The sequence below is a fragment of the Chelon labrosus genome, assembly GCF_963514085.1.
Source record: "Chelon labrosus genome assembly, chromosome: 8".
In the NCBI taxonomy this organism is placed as follows: domain Eukaryota; kingdom Metazoa; phylum Chordata; class Actinopteri; order Mugiliformes; family Mugilidae; genus Chelon; species Chelon labrosus.
The window spans coordinates 5095988-5113669 of NC_140358.1; the positions used below are offsets into that span (position 1 = coordinate 5095988).

Below are 17682 nucleotides of genomic sequence, written 5' to 3' on the forward strand. Positions count from 1 at the left end.
CCTCTTTCCCTCCTGCTCTCTAAGATCTAGCTCCCCTTCCTCTCTCTTTCCTGTCTTACTTTTATCTATGTCTTTTTATGGCACTAAATTTAGGGTTAACGTTGCATAATTTCACAAAAACTCTATGCAGGTTTGTTAAAAAAACAATTTCTTCTGGCATTTTTACTTCTTGTTATTTTGTTTTTCCTTCTTAGATTTACTATGGAATGAGTGATTAAATGTAGTATTACATATTTAAAGTAGGTTAAACAATAAATAAGCAAAATGCCTTATAAAGGTGGGTCTACTTTTTTTTTTATTAAGCAATTTGTAATGACTAACATGCATGGGTACTTGAAGTCAACATGAAAATGATACAGCCCTACTTTAAACCCTCCTCCTTCTCCTCCCTCCATCCACTTTTCAGAGAAAATGTTGTTGTTTTTTATTCCATGTTTCTATCTCTCTCTGTCTATGTTGTCAGTGTGTTTCTCATTAGCCTCATCTATATTTAAATGTCTTATGGAACAGACTGAAATATCTTGGTCCTGTTTCGCACACACATGCTGCACTAGAAAACACTCAGTATCACACCTTTCTTTGAATTTCTCTAACCAGAAATGCTTTGCTCATTTATGTGCGGACAGTTGACAAATCACAACTAAATTAAGCATTTTTTATTTTTTTATTTTTTTTATTGTGTTGATTTATTTATTGGTATTCCACCCTCATTTAAATAGAATATTTCCAGTAAATTAGTGAGGGTAAAAACCACTGTTCTTATTGTGTAAATGGAGCCAAATAACCGCAGTAATTAACCTTTTTTATATGTCTGTCTTCAGATCACAGAGCTCTTGGATGATGAAAAGTGTGAGGCTGAATGTGAAGAGCTTCCTCAGGACGGGGAGGAAGGCCCCGTCATCTCCAACTCACCACAACACACATGCACTGACGACAGCCCCTCAGCCAGGTGAGATATAACAACCGTATCTGTATTATTAGTTAAATGTTTTCTTGGGTCATTTCAGAATCAGAGTGAGAGAGAGTACAACATGTGACTAACGCTCCAGACTAGATTTAAAAAGCAAGACATTCACATTATACAGTATTTATAATCAGCCCTTCAGGCCAAGCAGTAATTTGGCCGCATTATGAGCTGCTTGTCTCAGTCTAATGTATCAACCTTTTGTTTTGTGTGGAATAAACTTAGAGTGTTAGTCTATTATCGCTGTCATGTAACACCAATATATCTACCCGTACATCAGTCATTTAATTAATGATACATGTAAATATATTTTTTTACATTTAATTAGTAATTAATGCATTATGGCTAGTCAAGCTAAATTAATAAATAATCATTTTAGGCATTATTGGCTCTTGGTGTATCAATAAAACTGACTTCATAAAATCCTTACACAATTTCCTGCATCCCCTTGTTAAAATCTTACTGGGTTCTCGTGAGACAGATTTTGCACGACAAATCTTGCGAGACCGCATGACAAGATTAGTCCACATGTGAAGGAGACAGAAGCTCTAACCGTGAGACAAATGTCAGGTCTGAAAACTGACTGGATTTAAAAAGTATCCAACAGTAGAAATCCAATTAGGACACTGTAAATCAGAATTGAATTGATTCTGGAAATCAGTAGTAATACCCAGGCTTGATATGGATAGTGTTGTAGTTTATAACAAAAAAATCATGTTTCGAAATCAAGCCTGATAGGGTTTTCAGTGACTCTCTAAAAGGTACTCTTTATGTTTAGCTAGTATCCAACCAGATGACAAATGCCTGACATACACTTGCAGGTGTTCACGTACACAGGATAATGTGTCCCTTCAAATATTCGGTCCAGACTGAAAGCCGAGATTTCAATCCTCCTGCAGGAACATTGAGATCCTCTCAGGTTCTTCTGACCTGCTGATCTGCTTTAAGTTAATTACTGAGCACCACACCCAGACTGCTGTATATAGACACCTACACATTTAACAGATGCTACTGCTGTACTCCATCAGATAACTAAAATAAACTGAATATAATTCTCTGGTTCAAAATGATAATGAAGATGATAATGCTGCTATGCAGGTTTAGTCATCCTGATGTTTATTATTTTACAGCTAGTGCTGTAATCCAAAATATAATTTTATTATGTTGTCAGTTCAAAGGATAGTAAATACTCTATTTTGAATAAGTTATCGTTTGTTCTGTGCAGATACACTGGAGGCAGCGCAAAATACAATTTAACTGAGTAATGTTTCACTTATTAAGCACCAGTTCTTCACGGCTAAAATTTTTAACACAGAATATCAAACATGATGGCCAGTACGAACCATGGGAGCTACAAAGTAGATTTAACAAAATGGCAACATAAAGAGAGGTAAAATATTCCACAGTATACACACTTGCCTTAAAACAGATTAGTCGAAGTTGATCAAAGTATGATTTACACTACCAGTGGATTTACATTAATTTTTATGTAAAAATAAACACCAATCAGCCACAACATTAAAACCACTAACAGGAGAAGTAAACATCATTGACCATCTTGTGACAATCCAATGTTCTGCTGGGAAACTTTTGGACCTGGCATTCATGTGGATGTTACTTAGACATGTAGCACCCACCTAGACCAGACCAGGCACCCCCACCCCATAGCAATGACGCAAACAAAACATGAAAAATAGCACAAGGTGTTGACCTGGCCTTCAAATTCACTAGATCCCAAGTATCTGTGGGATGATCCACAGAGGCCCCTTCCCTCATACCATAGGATCCAATGGCCCCCACTAACAACATTCTGTTGCCAGGCACCACAGGACACCCTCACAAGGCCCATGTCCATTCTCTGATGAGTCACAACTGTTTTGGGAGCACAAGGGAGACATACACAATATTTGGAAGGTGGTCATAATATTGTGCCTGATCGGTGTATAAGCTCTATCATTAAACTAGTGTATTAATGTGCGCATGAATCAGTGGCTCCAGATTCCACGGTGGTTTATGTTGTATTTCACAACTACACTGATGCACTTAAATATGGTGACATTATTGACTTTTGACTTACATGAGACAATTTTATGCATCTGTTTATTTGCTCTTTAATGCAATTTTATTATCACACAAACAAATTTGATCACTTGATCACAGCATAAAATAACATAAAAACAAAGCTGTATGGCAGTGTTGGGCAGCATATGAGTCAACTGTGATACTTTACAGCCCAGACTGAGTTGAGGGTCAGGCTGCTAGTCATGCCCTATTGGCCTTTAAGATGATTAAAGACAGTAATCCATAATCCACTCACACACTTGCAATTTCTTACTCTGTAAACGTCCATGCTCACATGACTAACACTGTATATTATGCACATTTCTCTTCTACTTGCTATAACTCGGGGAAAAAAGGTGGGCACAAATCCTGGCCTCATTGTTCTGCCAAGATGCTGTGTCTAGCTTCAGTTTGTGTTTGATACATACTCTTATGTATAACAGAAATGTTAAGGCTACTGTTTTTGAACATAAATGAGTTAATACTTTGTTTGTGGGGCAACACAAAAGGATTTCTGTGCCTTTTACCGCAAGAAGACAGTGGTAGCAGTAACTCTACACTGCTGAAGAAGATGGAGGGGGTTACAGTCTGCAAATTATTTAAAGTAAATGGTCCTGACCAGACTGTTTTGAGCTTTAAGTCTCATGTGATTGTTTTAGTTTGGATTAATTCTCTATTAGCCATTGCTAGCCTGCAGCCGTCATCCCTCGGACCTTGTCTAATCTCTTGTCTAGTTTCTGGGATTATTTCTGTATTTGTAGACTCTGCAGTCGACAGCCTACACAACAGGGCCATTTAAATAACATAGATCTTTAGGGAATACATCTGTTTAAATTTCTAAAGTCTTAGAACTGACTTCTTTATATGTGGAATACTGCTTATTTTAGTTCCACATGTAAAAACTAAAGGGACCGAAACTCCAAACTGTCAGTGCAAACTACAGTTATTTAGCCCATATGAAGAAAAAATATGGATTACTTATCTGATCACGGAAACAAGAGGCAATGCTATTTTAGTGTAAATTAATATTTAAAATATTAAAGCCCAATAGTAATTTAAAATTTTACATTTTCTTGAGCTCATACTGCAGATAACACTTATTTTCATTGTCGATGGTACATTTTACGTGGACATGTCAGAAACTTATATTCTTATGATGAGGTACTCAGACAGCATCTTTATCTGTCCAGAGATCTGATAAGCCATGGTCTTCAATAGTATACTGTGGTAGTAAACAATCATAGGAGTCTTAAGAAAAGACATTTAAGAATCAGGAACATATATTTATGTTACTTATGATATTAAAAAAAAAATGGTACTTATAATTGTTGCAGATTAATTTTCTCTTGATCAGCTAATAGATTGGTTGACTGGTTGTAAAAAGTAGTTGACTTTGAAGCATGTGTTTAAATACACAAAACTGTTTTCATTTCAAATCAGCTATAGATTTTTTTTTTTTTTTACTCAAAACTAACTGAGGTATTTCATTTAAGCGCGCTCTGCTATGTTATATAGCAGATGGACTTTGAGTTATAACAGGTTGTGGACGGTGAAACTGAAAGTTCCCGTCAAGTGACTCAACATTAACTGTGGCTGAGTTGTTTGTCTAGCACGTGACAGACAGCAAAGTCTGTCCTTTGTGGCTGTTGCAGTCCTCTCTTAATAGACTTTGACAGCCGACACATACACACACCTTAAACTTTGACAGCTCCTTGTCATTTCAAATCTATATATAATCTCTGGTATTTCTCCTCTGATCTCTCTTCTTACCGTATCACTACTTTCCTCTCTTGCTTATGCTTACAGTCTGTCTCTCTTTCTCTCTCTGTGGAAAGTATTTTTCATGAGGTCTCTGAAATATCCTGGCAGCCTGAGGGCCAGAGTTGTTGGGAAGCACGTTTGGCCCCAGAGAAGAGGAGAACGGCAGGAGGGAGGGATGGATTAATGGAGGGAACAGAATCAGAGGGCAGAGGGGGGGTGAGGGAGCAAGGAACTGCTTGGAGAATTGGATAGTGTCCCTACTTGTGAACGATTTATTGATTTGCAGTCTGTGAAAACACAATGCCAGACCTCCGGAGAGAAAAAGGTCAAGCCAGACAATAGAATTTAAACACATTACAGAACACTTGTCTTCCATTTATATCCTTGAAGAAGAGCCTCTCTGCCTACTTTCTCACTTGTCATTCAAACAATCATCCCAGCCTGGCATGACTGGTGTATGCGCTCCCGCTCTGGATAACTTTATTAAAGGCCATTGATGTGAGATTTTCTGCAGCTTATTTTTACGTGACTGTGGACAAAATTTACAGTTGAAAACAGATGTTTACATACACTGTGTTAAAAGACACATAAACCTTTTTTCCTCACTGTCTGAAGTAAAATTAGACTAAACCTCTCCTGTTCTAGGTCAGTTAGGATGACCAAAATTATTTCTATTTGCTAAATGCCACAATAATGAGAGAGAGAATTTCTTAGAGAATTTTTTATTACTTTCTTCAAAGTCAGAAGTTTACATACACAAAGATTACTATGTCTTTAAACAATGAAGAAAAGCCCTGATGATGATGTCATGGCTTTGGAAGCTTCTGATAGGTTAACAGACAACATTTGAGTTAATTGGAGGCACACCTGTGGATGTATTTTAAGGCTACACCTCAAACACACTGCTTCCTTGTATGACATCATGGGAAAATCAAAAGAAATCAGCCAAGATATCAGGAAGAGAATTGTGGTGCTCCACAAGACTGGTTCATCCTTGGATACAATTTCCAGATGCTTGAAGGTGCCACATTCATCTGTTAAAACAATTATACACAAGTATAGACACCATGGGAATGTCCAGCCATCATACCGTTCAGGGAGGAGATGGGTTCTATGTCCCAGAGATGAACGTGTTTTGGTCCAAAACGTGCGAATCAACCCAAGAACAAAAGCTAAAGACCATGTCAAGATGATGGCTGAAGCTGGTAAGAGAGTGTCATTATCCACAGTGAAACGAGTTCTGAAAGGCCACTCAGCGAGGAAGAAGCCATTACTCCAAAAGCAACATAAAAAAGCCAGATTACAGTTTGCAAATGCACACAGGGACAAAGACCTTAAGTTTTGGAGACATGTCCTGTGATCTGTTTGGCCATAATGACCATCGTTACATTTGGAGGAAAAAGGGGAAAGCTTGTAAGCCTGAGAACACCATCCCAACTGTGAAGTATGGGGGTGGTAGCATCATGTTGTGGAGATGTTTTACCGCAGGAGGAACTGGTGCACTTCATGAAATAGATGGCATCATGAGGAAAGAACATTATGTGGAAATATTGAAGCAACGTCTCAAGACATCAGCCCGGAAGTTAAAGCTCGGGCACAAATGGGTCTTCCAAATGGACAATGACCTGAAGCATACTGCCAAAGTAGTTACAAAGTGGCTTAAGGACAATAAACTCAATGTTTTGGAGTGGCCATCACAAAGCCCTGATCTCAGTCCCATGGAAAATTTGCCCACAAAGATCTGAAAAGGCGTATGCGACCGAGGTGGCCTACAACCCTGACTCAGTTACGCAAGTTCTGTCAGGAGGAATGGACCAGAATTCCAGCAGACTATTGTGAGAAGCTTGTGGAAGGATACCACAAGAAAGTAATAAAAAATTCTCTAAGAAATTCTCTCTCTCATTATTGTGGCATTTAGCAAACAGAAATAATTTTGGTAATCCTAACTGACCTAAAACAGGAGAGGTTTAGTCTGATCTAACTTCAGACAGTGAGGAAAAAGGTTTACGTATGTGTCTTTTAACACAGTGTATGTAAACATCTGTTTTCAACTGTATATCCCATTGTGGCACCACACCATCCTGTAGAGCCCTGTTCTTTCTCTTTGTGCCAACAGTGTGCACGTGTATACGTACAAACAGACACAGACATACAGTATGTACACTTGTCTCATCTTGGTCCTGTACAAAACCAAAGCAGAGGCATCGATGTCATCAAAACAGTGAATAACCTTAGGCCACAGTGCCGAGACTTCTGTGTGTTGTGCAAGTTTTTTCCCCCTAAACTTTATTCAGAAAATTACGTTTAAATGTGGCATACCAGCCATTGTATCCTGTGTCATTAAATGTCCTGTTCAGTTGGTTCAAAACAATCTCCATTACAGTAGTCCCTCGTTTATCGTGGGAGTTACGTTCTAAAAATAACCTGCAATAGGCGAAATCCGCGAAGTAGTCAGCTTTATTTTTTACAATGATTATAAATGTTTTAAGGTTGCAAAACCTCTCACTACACACTTTATACACTTTTCTCAATAACTTACAAACATACCGCACTTCAGTCACACTGCCAGCGATCAAAGATACTGTATATGTAAATTTGGTAAGCTGAACGCATTCTGTACTGTACAAGAGACACCGTACGGAGGAGACTGATTGACAATGGTCTACAGTCCCTTAGCCAATCAGGACGCAAAAGACGACACGCGGGCTCTCCCTTAGCCAATCAGGACGCAGAAAACAATGCGTTGTAAAAAAAAATTTTAAAAAAAAGCATACAAAATTGCACTAAAAAAATCCGCGAAAGTGCGAGGCCGCGAAAGGTGAACCGCGTTATAGCGAGGGACTACTGTATAGGCCTTAGACAAACTTATAAGTACCTCCTATCTTCCTATCTAGGGACAGCATAATGACCAAAGACTATACCATCTTGAGCTCCCAGTTCTCAACTCTCCTCTCAAGAGGCCAAAGCTGCACCATGTAAAAGGGCATTTATACTTTCTACACATGAAGGATGCAAATAAGGATGCCTGATTTTACCTCCACACTGTACTCGGTGTTAAATCAGGTTCAGGTTTCACCTTGATTGTTGGTGAATCTGTGGTGTAAGCTGAAAGAAACCCGTCACATATAAAAAGAAAGGAATGTATTTATTGGATTAAACCCATACTTGATTGATTGTTTGGTTCTCACATCTCTTCTCTGAAAAAGGATATTTGATGTTCAAATTAAACACATTATTAGTAGAAGTATGTTTATTAGACTTTCTAGGGATTTCCTGCTACTTGGTGCAATTTGCTGATGCAGACCTGCACTAAGAGTATGTGTCTACATACTGACATTTTTAGGGTTTTCCTTTAGTGTTATGCCTTTAGCAGAGCAGTGCTCTGTTTCGTAATGTGCCTGTAATATGTCTGCATGACCTATACTGTACATGAGCGTACTGTAAATACACTATATAGGTCAGTACGGAGAGTATCAGCTGGGTACTGTTGGTGTTTTGACCTAGTTAGTTTGTAGGTCGCACTTGCTTTTTCTTCTGTGGCTGATACCAAACGGAATAGTATTGATATACACGCTGGCAAACAAAGTTTTTTTTTTTTTGTTCTGTTCAAAATGTTATGCACACCTCACCATTTTTTGTGAGATATAATGGAAAGAATTGCAGGAATTGGCCCAGTTTTACTTTATTTGCCTGAGCAACAACACAAAAACAATTTATCGTCAAAAATATTAAATATTTTCTGAAGCAAAAGCCCTACTTTATGAAGAAGCTCATTGCAGTGGTTTAATAGCCCGGTAGCCAGCCTGAACTTCCCCTGCCCACAAAATGTTTAGAGAAATTGGTTATGCCACGGCAAAGATCAAATAGTTTGGTGAGCTTTAAGCGATGATGGACAGAAGAGTCACAGCAACATAGCCGTACACATTATCTAAGCACCGAGGAGTTAAACTATTTTACAACAAAGTGGATCTCTTTGCTTGTAGGAATATCCAATTGCATTCAGAAGGTATTTTTTTTCTTCTTCTCAGTATCGGTTGAAAGACACTGCATAATGAAATCCCAGTGGTGTGTTACCACTCGCATTCAGATACAAAATTGAGTGGCTATGCTAGGCTAGTAGTTTGAATAATTTTCTTTTTTTTCTTGCCTGAAACAAGCAGTATTTTGACAGCTTATGGAATAATTTTATTTCCTAAATGCCCTGAATGTACCTTAAAAGAATCCTGTCTACTTCATAGCACATACTGAGAGATAAGCTGTGGGAGATTTTTCAGTAATTTAAATATCTCAAGAGTTGCATCCTTGTGTTGTTCTTGTCTATTCTGTTTAGATATAATAGTTTAGATACGCCACTTTCTCTTCCTTTAGACCTCACCCCCTCCTACCCTTACCCGTCAGTTCTCGATTGTGCTGAAGCCAAGGCGCCTGGACTGGGCACAATGTGTCATATGATATACAAAGTGACCTAGATAGCACCACTCGTCGGCATGCACTATCAGTTCTCACCCACAGTTCTGGTACAGCTGTTCCTAAATCACCTCAGAAAACTACTTATTCTGACTGCTGTGAAGCCTCGATATGTCAACATGTTCCGCTTTTGTTGTTTTGTCTTAGTCACAGAAGATAAAGGTCACGTTCTAGTTTTGAGTTTGGCAAAAACCAACAATAAAACCAGGCAGGCTGGAAGTCAAAGCAGAGTTAAGGATTTGTGAACATTTATTCATTCTTATCCCCTTTTTCGTTGAAGAATTTCTGGAATGTTTGAAAGTTTAGACAGGTTGATCCAAGACAGGAAGCAGAGCAGTTTAAAAATAGAGTCTTTAAGGAAGTCAGCCACTTTATAGTTTATATTTTAGTTGAGTTTAGTGGAGTTGTACTGATTTGTTGTATTGCACTATAATTTATATCTTACTGTGGTCCTAGAAAGTACTTGTTTCTGGTCTTCAGCTGTCAAAAATGATATAACAACTGAAAAATTAAATCAATCATTAAAATTTTAGGCGCATCACCTTAATTTACTAATCAACTGATCATTTCAATACTAACTGCAGTAGCACTTCCTTACAGTTTAGCCAGTCACTGTTAAAACAGACCCAACCTAATATGTAAAATATACCATCAAACTTTTTTTTTTTACTTATAGTCTGATATTTCAAAGAAAAGAGAACTGTGTCTTTGTATAATTCTCCCTCTGTGGCTTTTGATCGGACAAAAGCTCCTGCATGAAAATTTTTTCTAGGTGAAAGAACCATTGTGTGCATCATTGTGTTTTTCCCCTTTTACTTAATCGTTTGTTGAAACTTGACCCATCAAGTATTCAAATATATATATATGTTTTAGCGCAATCTGTGATTCTTATCTTTACGTTGAAGTTGCTGTTTGAGTGGACATGGTACCAACAAGCATCTTACTTTAACGGCACTGTTGTTTCTTTCACTCGAAGCTTGAGATTTCTGAAAGCCTCATATAGTCTTCACTTTGATGTTGTTTCTGACTTTGATTTGAAGGATGTTGATCTAATGTTTTGATCTACTGTAAATGCACTGACTGTTTCGATTTAGTTTGGTTTTATTGAAATATTACTGTGGTGATTTATAGGTCATGAATAGGCACTGGCATTACCCAGACACAAAACAGCACATTTAGAATTCATAACATCCTGATAGGACTCTGTCATTTTCTCTATTTCATCCTTCCTTTCTTCCTTTCCCCCCGTTGATGTTTGGATTCATTTTATTGCCTCTGTGTCCCGTCACACATTCCTCCCTCTCTTTCACGATATCTATGGTCAGATCTTTATAAATCAGTCACTGCTTCTCCAGTCGGTGGTCTGTGATTTGCTAAATGCACTCATGCTTTTGAAAGGCTGCCTTCACAATAGGCTCACGAAGACTGATATAAAAGGCACAGGTGTGTGTTTGTGTTTCCATGCTAATGTGAATCTAATGTGTGTGTCTGCATGTGCACGCCATTACACAGCACACTGGGTTGGCTGTAATAACTGCTGAGTGTATAGTCACCACTGAGTGGACAAAAAAAATCATACCCCCTCCCACTTTCTGCCTCAGGATTGGCCCACACAACTTGCTTCCCTTATACAATTGGCTCTCAACTTTAGACCCTCCCATCCCATTGGTCCTCCCGGGGCTGTTGCCTGGTTACATCAGAAGCTCATATATTTGAGCAGAGCTGGATGTTTACTGCAGCACTTTTACAGACAGAGTGCAGAGTGCGACAATCTTACTCATACACACACACACCGGTTCAGAGGACACCACACTATGCACCCTGATGATGTTGTGGCTCTTCTGCTAAACTTGCTGGTACTGACGCTAACCCCTCAGAGTGCTCAACTGGGATAACCTACCCACCGGATACAAGGCTGCCCTACAGTGGGAGACTGCTCCTGTCGGAGATGTGTCAAGTGGTTAACTGGCAGAAAGAAGAGAAAGGCAAAATCCGTGCAGAGTCTCGCTAAAAGTCAAGCTTGCTTCTCTGCTGGACATTCAAAAAATCATCAAAACAGACTGGACTTTTAATAACCTGCGGGTTAGCTTGCAGAAGAGGAAGAAGACACGCTGACAGAAGCGACCTGCCAGATAAACAAGACAACCATCACAGTGAAACAGCTTCAGGCCGGACCTGCTGTGGTAAAAAAATCTATAAGAAAACAAAAGATCAGATCACAGTGAGAGGAAACACAGCTGGAAAAGATGAGAATGGCCTGTGACATTCTGCTGCAGAGGTAAACATCAGGCTTATGTAACTGCTTTAGTCTGACTCCCTGGAATAAATTATATGATGGATGAGTGAATGAATGACTGAATGGATGCAAGGAAAAGGAAATATGAGGTTGGGTGATGGATAAATCAAGGACTGAGAACCAGAGGGAGAAAGAGATTTACTTGCAAAGGGTAGAATGAATTGGTGGAAACCAACATTTCAAACTTGGGAGAATGGAGGGAAATGATTGTATTTATTGCTGAGTGTTTATTTGTGAGATGAAAGAGAACATGGAGGCAAAAGGAAGTCTTGTCTGATATAGGAATAGAAACCGTTCGGAGGAAGAGAAACAGAAGGGGGCCAAGGCATTAGTTAGCAACTGATATTATGTTAAAGCAATCTAAAAATAAAAGAAGCAGGGGTACTGGCTGAGAATGTGTCAGCAATTTGCTACATAGCACAGAAGAAAATGGCAATGGATAATCGGAACAGTTAATACCTGGTTAAATAAGATGCAGTTTCTCAGATGTACTGATTTGCTTTTTACTGATTCTAATTGTCATAAACACTAAATATCATTGAAAGATATTGCAGAATATTCTAAATCTAAACTAGTCAGGTGTCAGTTTATTAATCAACGACAATTATTACAATGGAATTATTGTTTCAGTCTTTTTTTAAGCAAAAATACAAGAATGGGATCTTCTTTGCCTTAAACTATGATAGTGCAATACATATTTTCTGTTGGTCAGAAACAACAGCAATATGAAGATTTGTGCAAATCAGCCGATTAATCAATAATTAAAAGTAATTGTTGGTTGCTACCTTGAAATTTAATATCATTTGTATATTTGTGGCCTTGTTTTGATCCTACTGTGTGTTGAGAACATTTTTGACCATTTAATAACTTTTAATACACTAAACAATTAATTAGAAACATGATCTGCAGTTAAAATGTAATGAGAGTAACTTTTATACACAAGACAGCATTATTGGCAAGTGCCAAAATTCTGACCGCTATGGAAAGTGTTCTCACATAATGGATCAGTATGACATTTGAAGTCCAAGTTATTAGCAGTCTTGCGTCATTTCCTCGTGAGTCCGCAAGAGGAATGACGAATTAAAAGAGAGATGTAAAAGAGTGCTGTGGAAGATTTGTACAGTCAACTAAACGAAAGGGATCGTACTTCTCAGAAGATAATAAAGAAAAAATGAGGTGCATCAGTCATTTATCATCCCAAGAACAAAACAACAAACCAATGAAAACTGTTGAGGCAGAAAAAACAAATAGATTTTAAATCTTTGGCCTGGTCTGCGTTTTTGTTGTGCACCGTTTTACTGCATTTGTAGTAAGTCTCTTTGAAGGTTTCTTGGCCCTGACATGCAGGGCTATAAATGTTTACCATTTCAGAGGCAGCAAGAAGAGCTGTTTATGAGATGTAAGACGATGCTTACGATGATGTGAGTGTGTGTTGTCATGAATTGCAGGAGGTTGTGTCGAGGGAAGGAAAAGCTTAAGCAGACAAAGTGCAAGTCTGAAGTAGTTAAGAAGCCTCAGCATTGAGCTACGTGTTGGTGTGCATGCTGCTCTATGTGAATGTGTGTCTCTGTGGGTAAATGTGTAGAGTGCTGCAGTCTGGATTACCTCCCAGCCAGAACAGAGCCAGAGTCACATTTGCTGACACAACTAACCTTACGTTCCACACCCATTCATATAGACTTTCCTTTCTGTAAGGCCGTCAGAATTATATATGTAAATTACGTGAATTAACTGATGGGTCTTTTTCCCATTTACTGTCAGTGCTGAGAATGAAAAACTCCTCAATTTTCCTTGTGGTTAATATGATGAAACTGTGATGAAACCACAGTTGTTCTGAGAGGATTTTCTTGTTTAGTCATGCATCAGCTGAGGTCACTGATACACAGCATAGCGTTTCAGCCCTGTAGTTCAAACTCTTATCTGTGTTAACTGAGATTTGTGATGCATGTATAGATAATTATGCGGCAGGGAAAAGTGACATGGGTGTGGAGTCCAAAGATCAAAATGCAGCTCAGAATATGAAAGAATATGAAAGCGATGGTTGTTGAAATACTGCACCAAGGTGAAAATAATAATGAGCAGAAATAGGTTTTCAAATTTTGCAGGGTAACCATGTTTCTGAATGATTTTATCTTCATATAAAGGTCACATCTCTGATACAGATATAAAACATTAGATAACAGTAATATTTTATTTGTGCCCTACAAACAAATTTAGTTGGTCTCACCAATGTATGTCACCAAGAAGTGCTCATGTAAGCTTAGGGGTAATACTTAATTGCTTGGTACTAAAATGTGTAATTTCATTGTGAATTTAATTTTATTCTCTTGAAATGAATTTATACTTCTGTTAGTCAGCACTCAGGTGATGCATTTCTCCATCCAGTAACCTGCTGCAGGAGATATTCCTCTGGTTGGGTTCATGCTGAGAGATCTGGTTTGCAGGCAGCAGATTAACCTGATGTGATCTGAGTGATTCTGGCAAGCATTCACTTTAATCTACAACAGGCTTACCTCGGATGCAATAAAGCAATTAGCGAAATCAAAATAGTGAACTACCAGTGAACTATGTCTTTAAATCATATTTTATTTTAACTTTAAATGATAAGGTCTCTGTAGGAGTGTGACAGTTTGTGGCAGCTCCTGGTTTTGAACAGCTAAATGTGGCATCTATCGTCACTCGATAAATAAAAAACATTTTTATGACGCCCGCATGTCAGCTACTGTGCCGTTATCACAGACAAAGTAGTGGCCTACTTAGGTCACTATCAAACTGTTAACCGTATTAGTAGCAACAGACAGCTTGGTAGAGGTGTGGCTCTTTAAGATATTATCAAGGTCTTATGTTTGTCTGCAGCCGTGACTGTTGGAGCCGTTGATCTAATCTGTCTACTCAGGGCACTTTTGAAAGATGAGAAGTTATTTTCCAGTTACGTCACCCTTGGCCCACTTGGTAGTTTTGGGCCAGACACTGCAGCCAGACCAAAGAGTTCATCTTAATGTTCCTTAAGATGGATTGAGACAGCCTGTCATCGCTGGAGAAGACTGTGTTTACTAATGTTGATTTGCATAAAATAGACACACTCCTGTATCTACATGGGAATGATCAGCCTTCATCTAGTTTTATTCAGTTGCAGTTAATCTAAATGTCCCATGTATTAAACTAAATAAACAAATCTTCCAATGTACAGTGATCGTTTCCTACATCACTGTATTTAGATGAGAAGTAAAATCAGTGGAGGTCAGCTGCTGTTTAGAAGAAACACTGTTGAAAGATGTCCCAAGATGTCAGTCCAATTTCTGTTGAAATTGAAAAAACATTGCTGGAAGTAACAGTATGTTTTATTTACATTTTAAAACAAATGGAAAGATGGACCATTGAACAGCTTTAGATATTAGTTTGAGATACTGTTTGATGGAAAGCTTTTATGATGTGTTTCACAACATATGATGTTCTCTGCTGTTTCAAGTGTGGTGTAAAGTGTGTTATTGTGACGGTTCAGCTTGATTAGTGAAGAGAAACTGTATGTTTTCACCTTCAGACATAATCAAAACCACTTTTTAGTCTGTACTCAGTGATCCTATCTGCCCGACATGGTGTCCTAGCAGGGGAAGAAATGCCCTAAAGGGCCCTCTAAAGGGCGTCATGTTTAATCCTAAAGGGTACAACTGATGCTGATAGAAATGTTAACTTTGCTGCTCAAAGAGGTCGAGGAGAACCGCTTTTGTTCAGGTCCTCAGGGGCACAGTGGTGTAAGATGAGATATTATCTTTGCTACTTAGGGCCCACAGCGATTATGTAACATCCTTAAGGGCCCTATCAAGGATCTATTGTTAGAGATGCAGCCACCCAGTACAGACCCTTAGGGTCCTGCTCAGCAGGGAGCCTGCTGTCAGAAGTTATCTGTGCGACAAAGGGACAGTCGCTGCTGTAGGGAGCCTGCAGGGCACATTTCTCTGTAAAGGCCAGCTCTTCATGTTTTCCAACAAGAAAAAAAAGTCAAAATCAGTTCTGTTTGACATTTGTATCGTGTTTAGCTGCGGTCTAGCCGACTTACTGTCCCACGTGCACCATCAAGGTTACTGTCAGTGACATGGATCTTGCATTCAAAGTCTGTCAGAATAGAAGGAGGAGAGACTATTGAAGAGAACCAAAGAAAGGAGAACTTGACAGAGAGATTATGTTAAAAAATTGTATATGGCATGATGAGGTGGAACAAGAGAGCAAAGTGAAAGATACTTGTGAGAGTTAACGAAATGTGAGAAGCTGAATATAAAAGATGGATAATGAGGAGTGAGAGGTGGACAGAAAGGATGAGATGAGGCCGAAAAGAAGAATGTTGCAAATGTCAAGAATGTGAAGAAGAGATTGTAAAGGAAGAAGAAAGATAGAGGGCATTATTGTTTCCCATCTGCCATTAATAATTCAGCCTGTATCGATCTACCTGAGCAATTCTTGCTGCAATAGAAGTGTGTGTGTTTGTGTTTAAGAGCCGTGCGCAAACATGCACACAGATAGCTTGCATAACGTCAGCTGTTGTTTTTCTAATGAGCTGAGTTTGACTGCCTGAGACACACACACACTATGAGAAGTACCCGTGTACTTGGGCATAATGTGAATGACCTTGTGTGGTATGTGTGTCGTGTAGGAGTGTTATATAAATCTGGAGTCCCGGCGTGCCTGTCAGTATGTCTGTGAATCCAATGTCAGGACCACGCCTCGGCCGCCTCCCTGTTTCATGCCACACACGCACACACGCACTCACGCACACTTCCTAGCGGATGGAGGAACATGGAAGAACATGACACGCACTCTTCTATCTGATCAGCTGAGTCTAGCCTAAATAAAAAATCTGCCCACCCAGAGTGGCGCCACTGACTCAAACTTTGTATATTTGTACATTTCTTGTGATTGTAATTTGGCCCAAGGGATCTTAGATTAGGAGACAGAACACAAGCTCATCTTATACCTTCACTTCAAGCATCTTTATTTCTTTTTATTTTCCTCAGCATTTAATCTCAGCTTTGTCTCTCTAACAGAAAAGCAGTACATGCAGACACTTTCATTGTTAACATTATTATTCTCATTCTTCTTCCCTGTTTTGACTCCTGCTGCACGGCACACACACCCTCCAAGGTCATCACTGTGTTAGTATATGAAAGGAGTCGAGGAGTACGTGATGTTCTAACCATGTCCTTTTCCTCTCTCTGACTCTGCAGCTCCCACCTCTCCCCTATATCCATCTTGCCTGCTGACTCTGCCGAGTAAGTCCACGCACACACACACGCGCACACACATCATCACAATGAATTACACGGCCACTCCTTTATGTACGTATATGGATTACAGCTTCACAAATGCCTGTGTGCTCGTTGGGTGTGATAAATCGCAGCTAAACTGAAGACGTGCAGTCTGACGAGTCATTATAGCGAGCTGTTTACATCCAGCAAATTCATTCACTGTGACAATACAATCATATTAAAACAGCAAACAATGCGTTAACTGGAGAGCGCCAAGTTAGCTCAAGTGTGAGGAGGCAGTATAATGCCATCTGCTCAAGAGGCAAAGAAAACAGAAATCAAGGAGGCAGCGCAAAGAGTGAGGAGTGGATTTCAAAGACAAAAAGCGAGGTTCAGAGGAAGAGATGAGGAGGAAGTAGGAAAACCTGTGTTTTGTTTATGAAGCTAAACTAAAGCATTTTGCATGCCTTGGTGCTTTCAGAACCTCTGGGACTCAGTCACATGACTGTCAGGCTGCTACACTGCATGACAGGGTAAAATAATACTCTGGTGCTAAGCATTTATGACCTGAAGGTTAATAGGTGCGACCTACAAACAGCAAGCAAGTTGCCTCAGAGCACAGCAAAACTGAAAATCAATAGTTATCTGTAACAAAGGAAGACAGCAAATGGTCCTGTTGAAGTAGTCCCATACATCAACATTATTTTAGGATTCACAGCTAACAGTTATTTTCAGTATTGAGAAGTTTAACCATTACTTTTGGTCTTTAAAATGTCATTTTGCAACATAACGCTGAAAAGGGACATGGCAGGATAGGTGGACATAGAAATGAAAAAAGAAAATGAGACAAAATAATTTCAGTATAATATAATATTAATGTTAGATTTTATAAA

General features: G+C 39.0%; 1 protein-coding gene across 7 annotated transcripts in view; it reads left to right on the forward strand.

The window, feature by feature from the left end:
• The window catches only part of fam13b (family with sequence similarity 13 member B), a 65057-nt gene that overhangs the window by 29220 nt on the left and 18155 nt on the right, over positions 1–17682 (forward strand). For all 7 annotated transcript variants that reach the window (XM_084549669.1, XM_084549671.1, XM_084549668.1 and 4 more), the window contains exons 7-8: positions 822–949; positions 16769–16813. In XM_084549669.1, coding sequence (XP_084405795.1) covers positions 822–949; positions 16769–16813 — 173 coding nt within the window. The remainder of the gene's footprint in view (positions 1–821; positions 950–16768; positions 16814–17682) is intronic.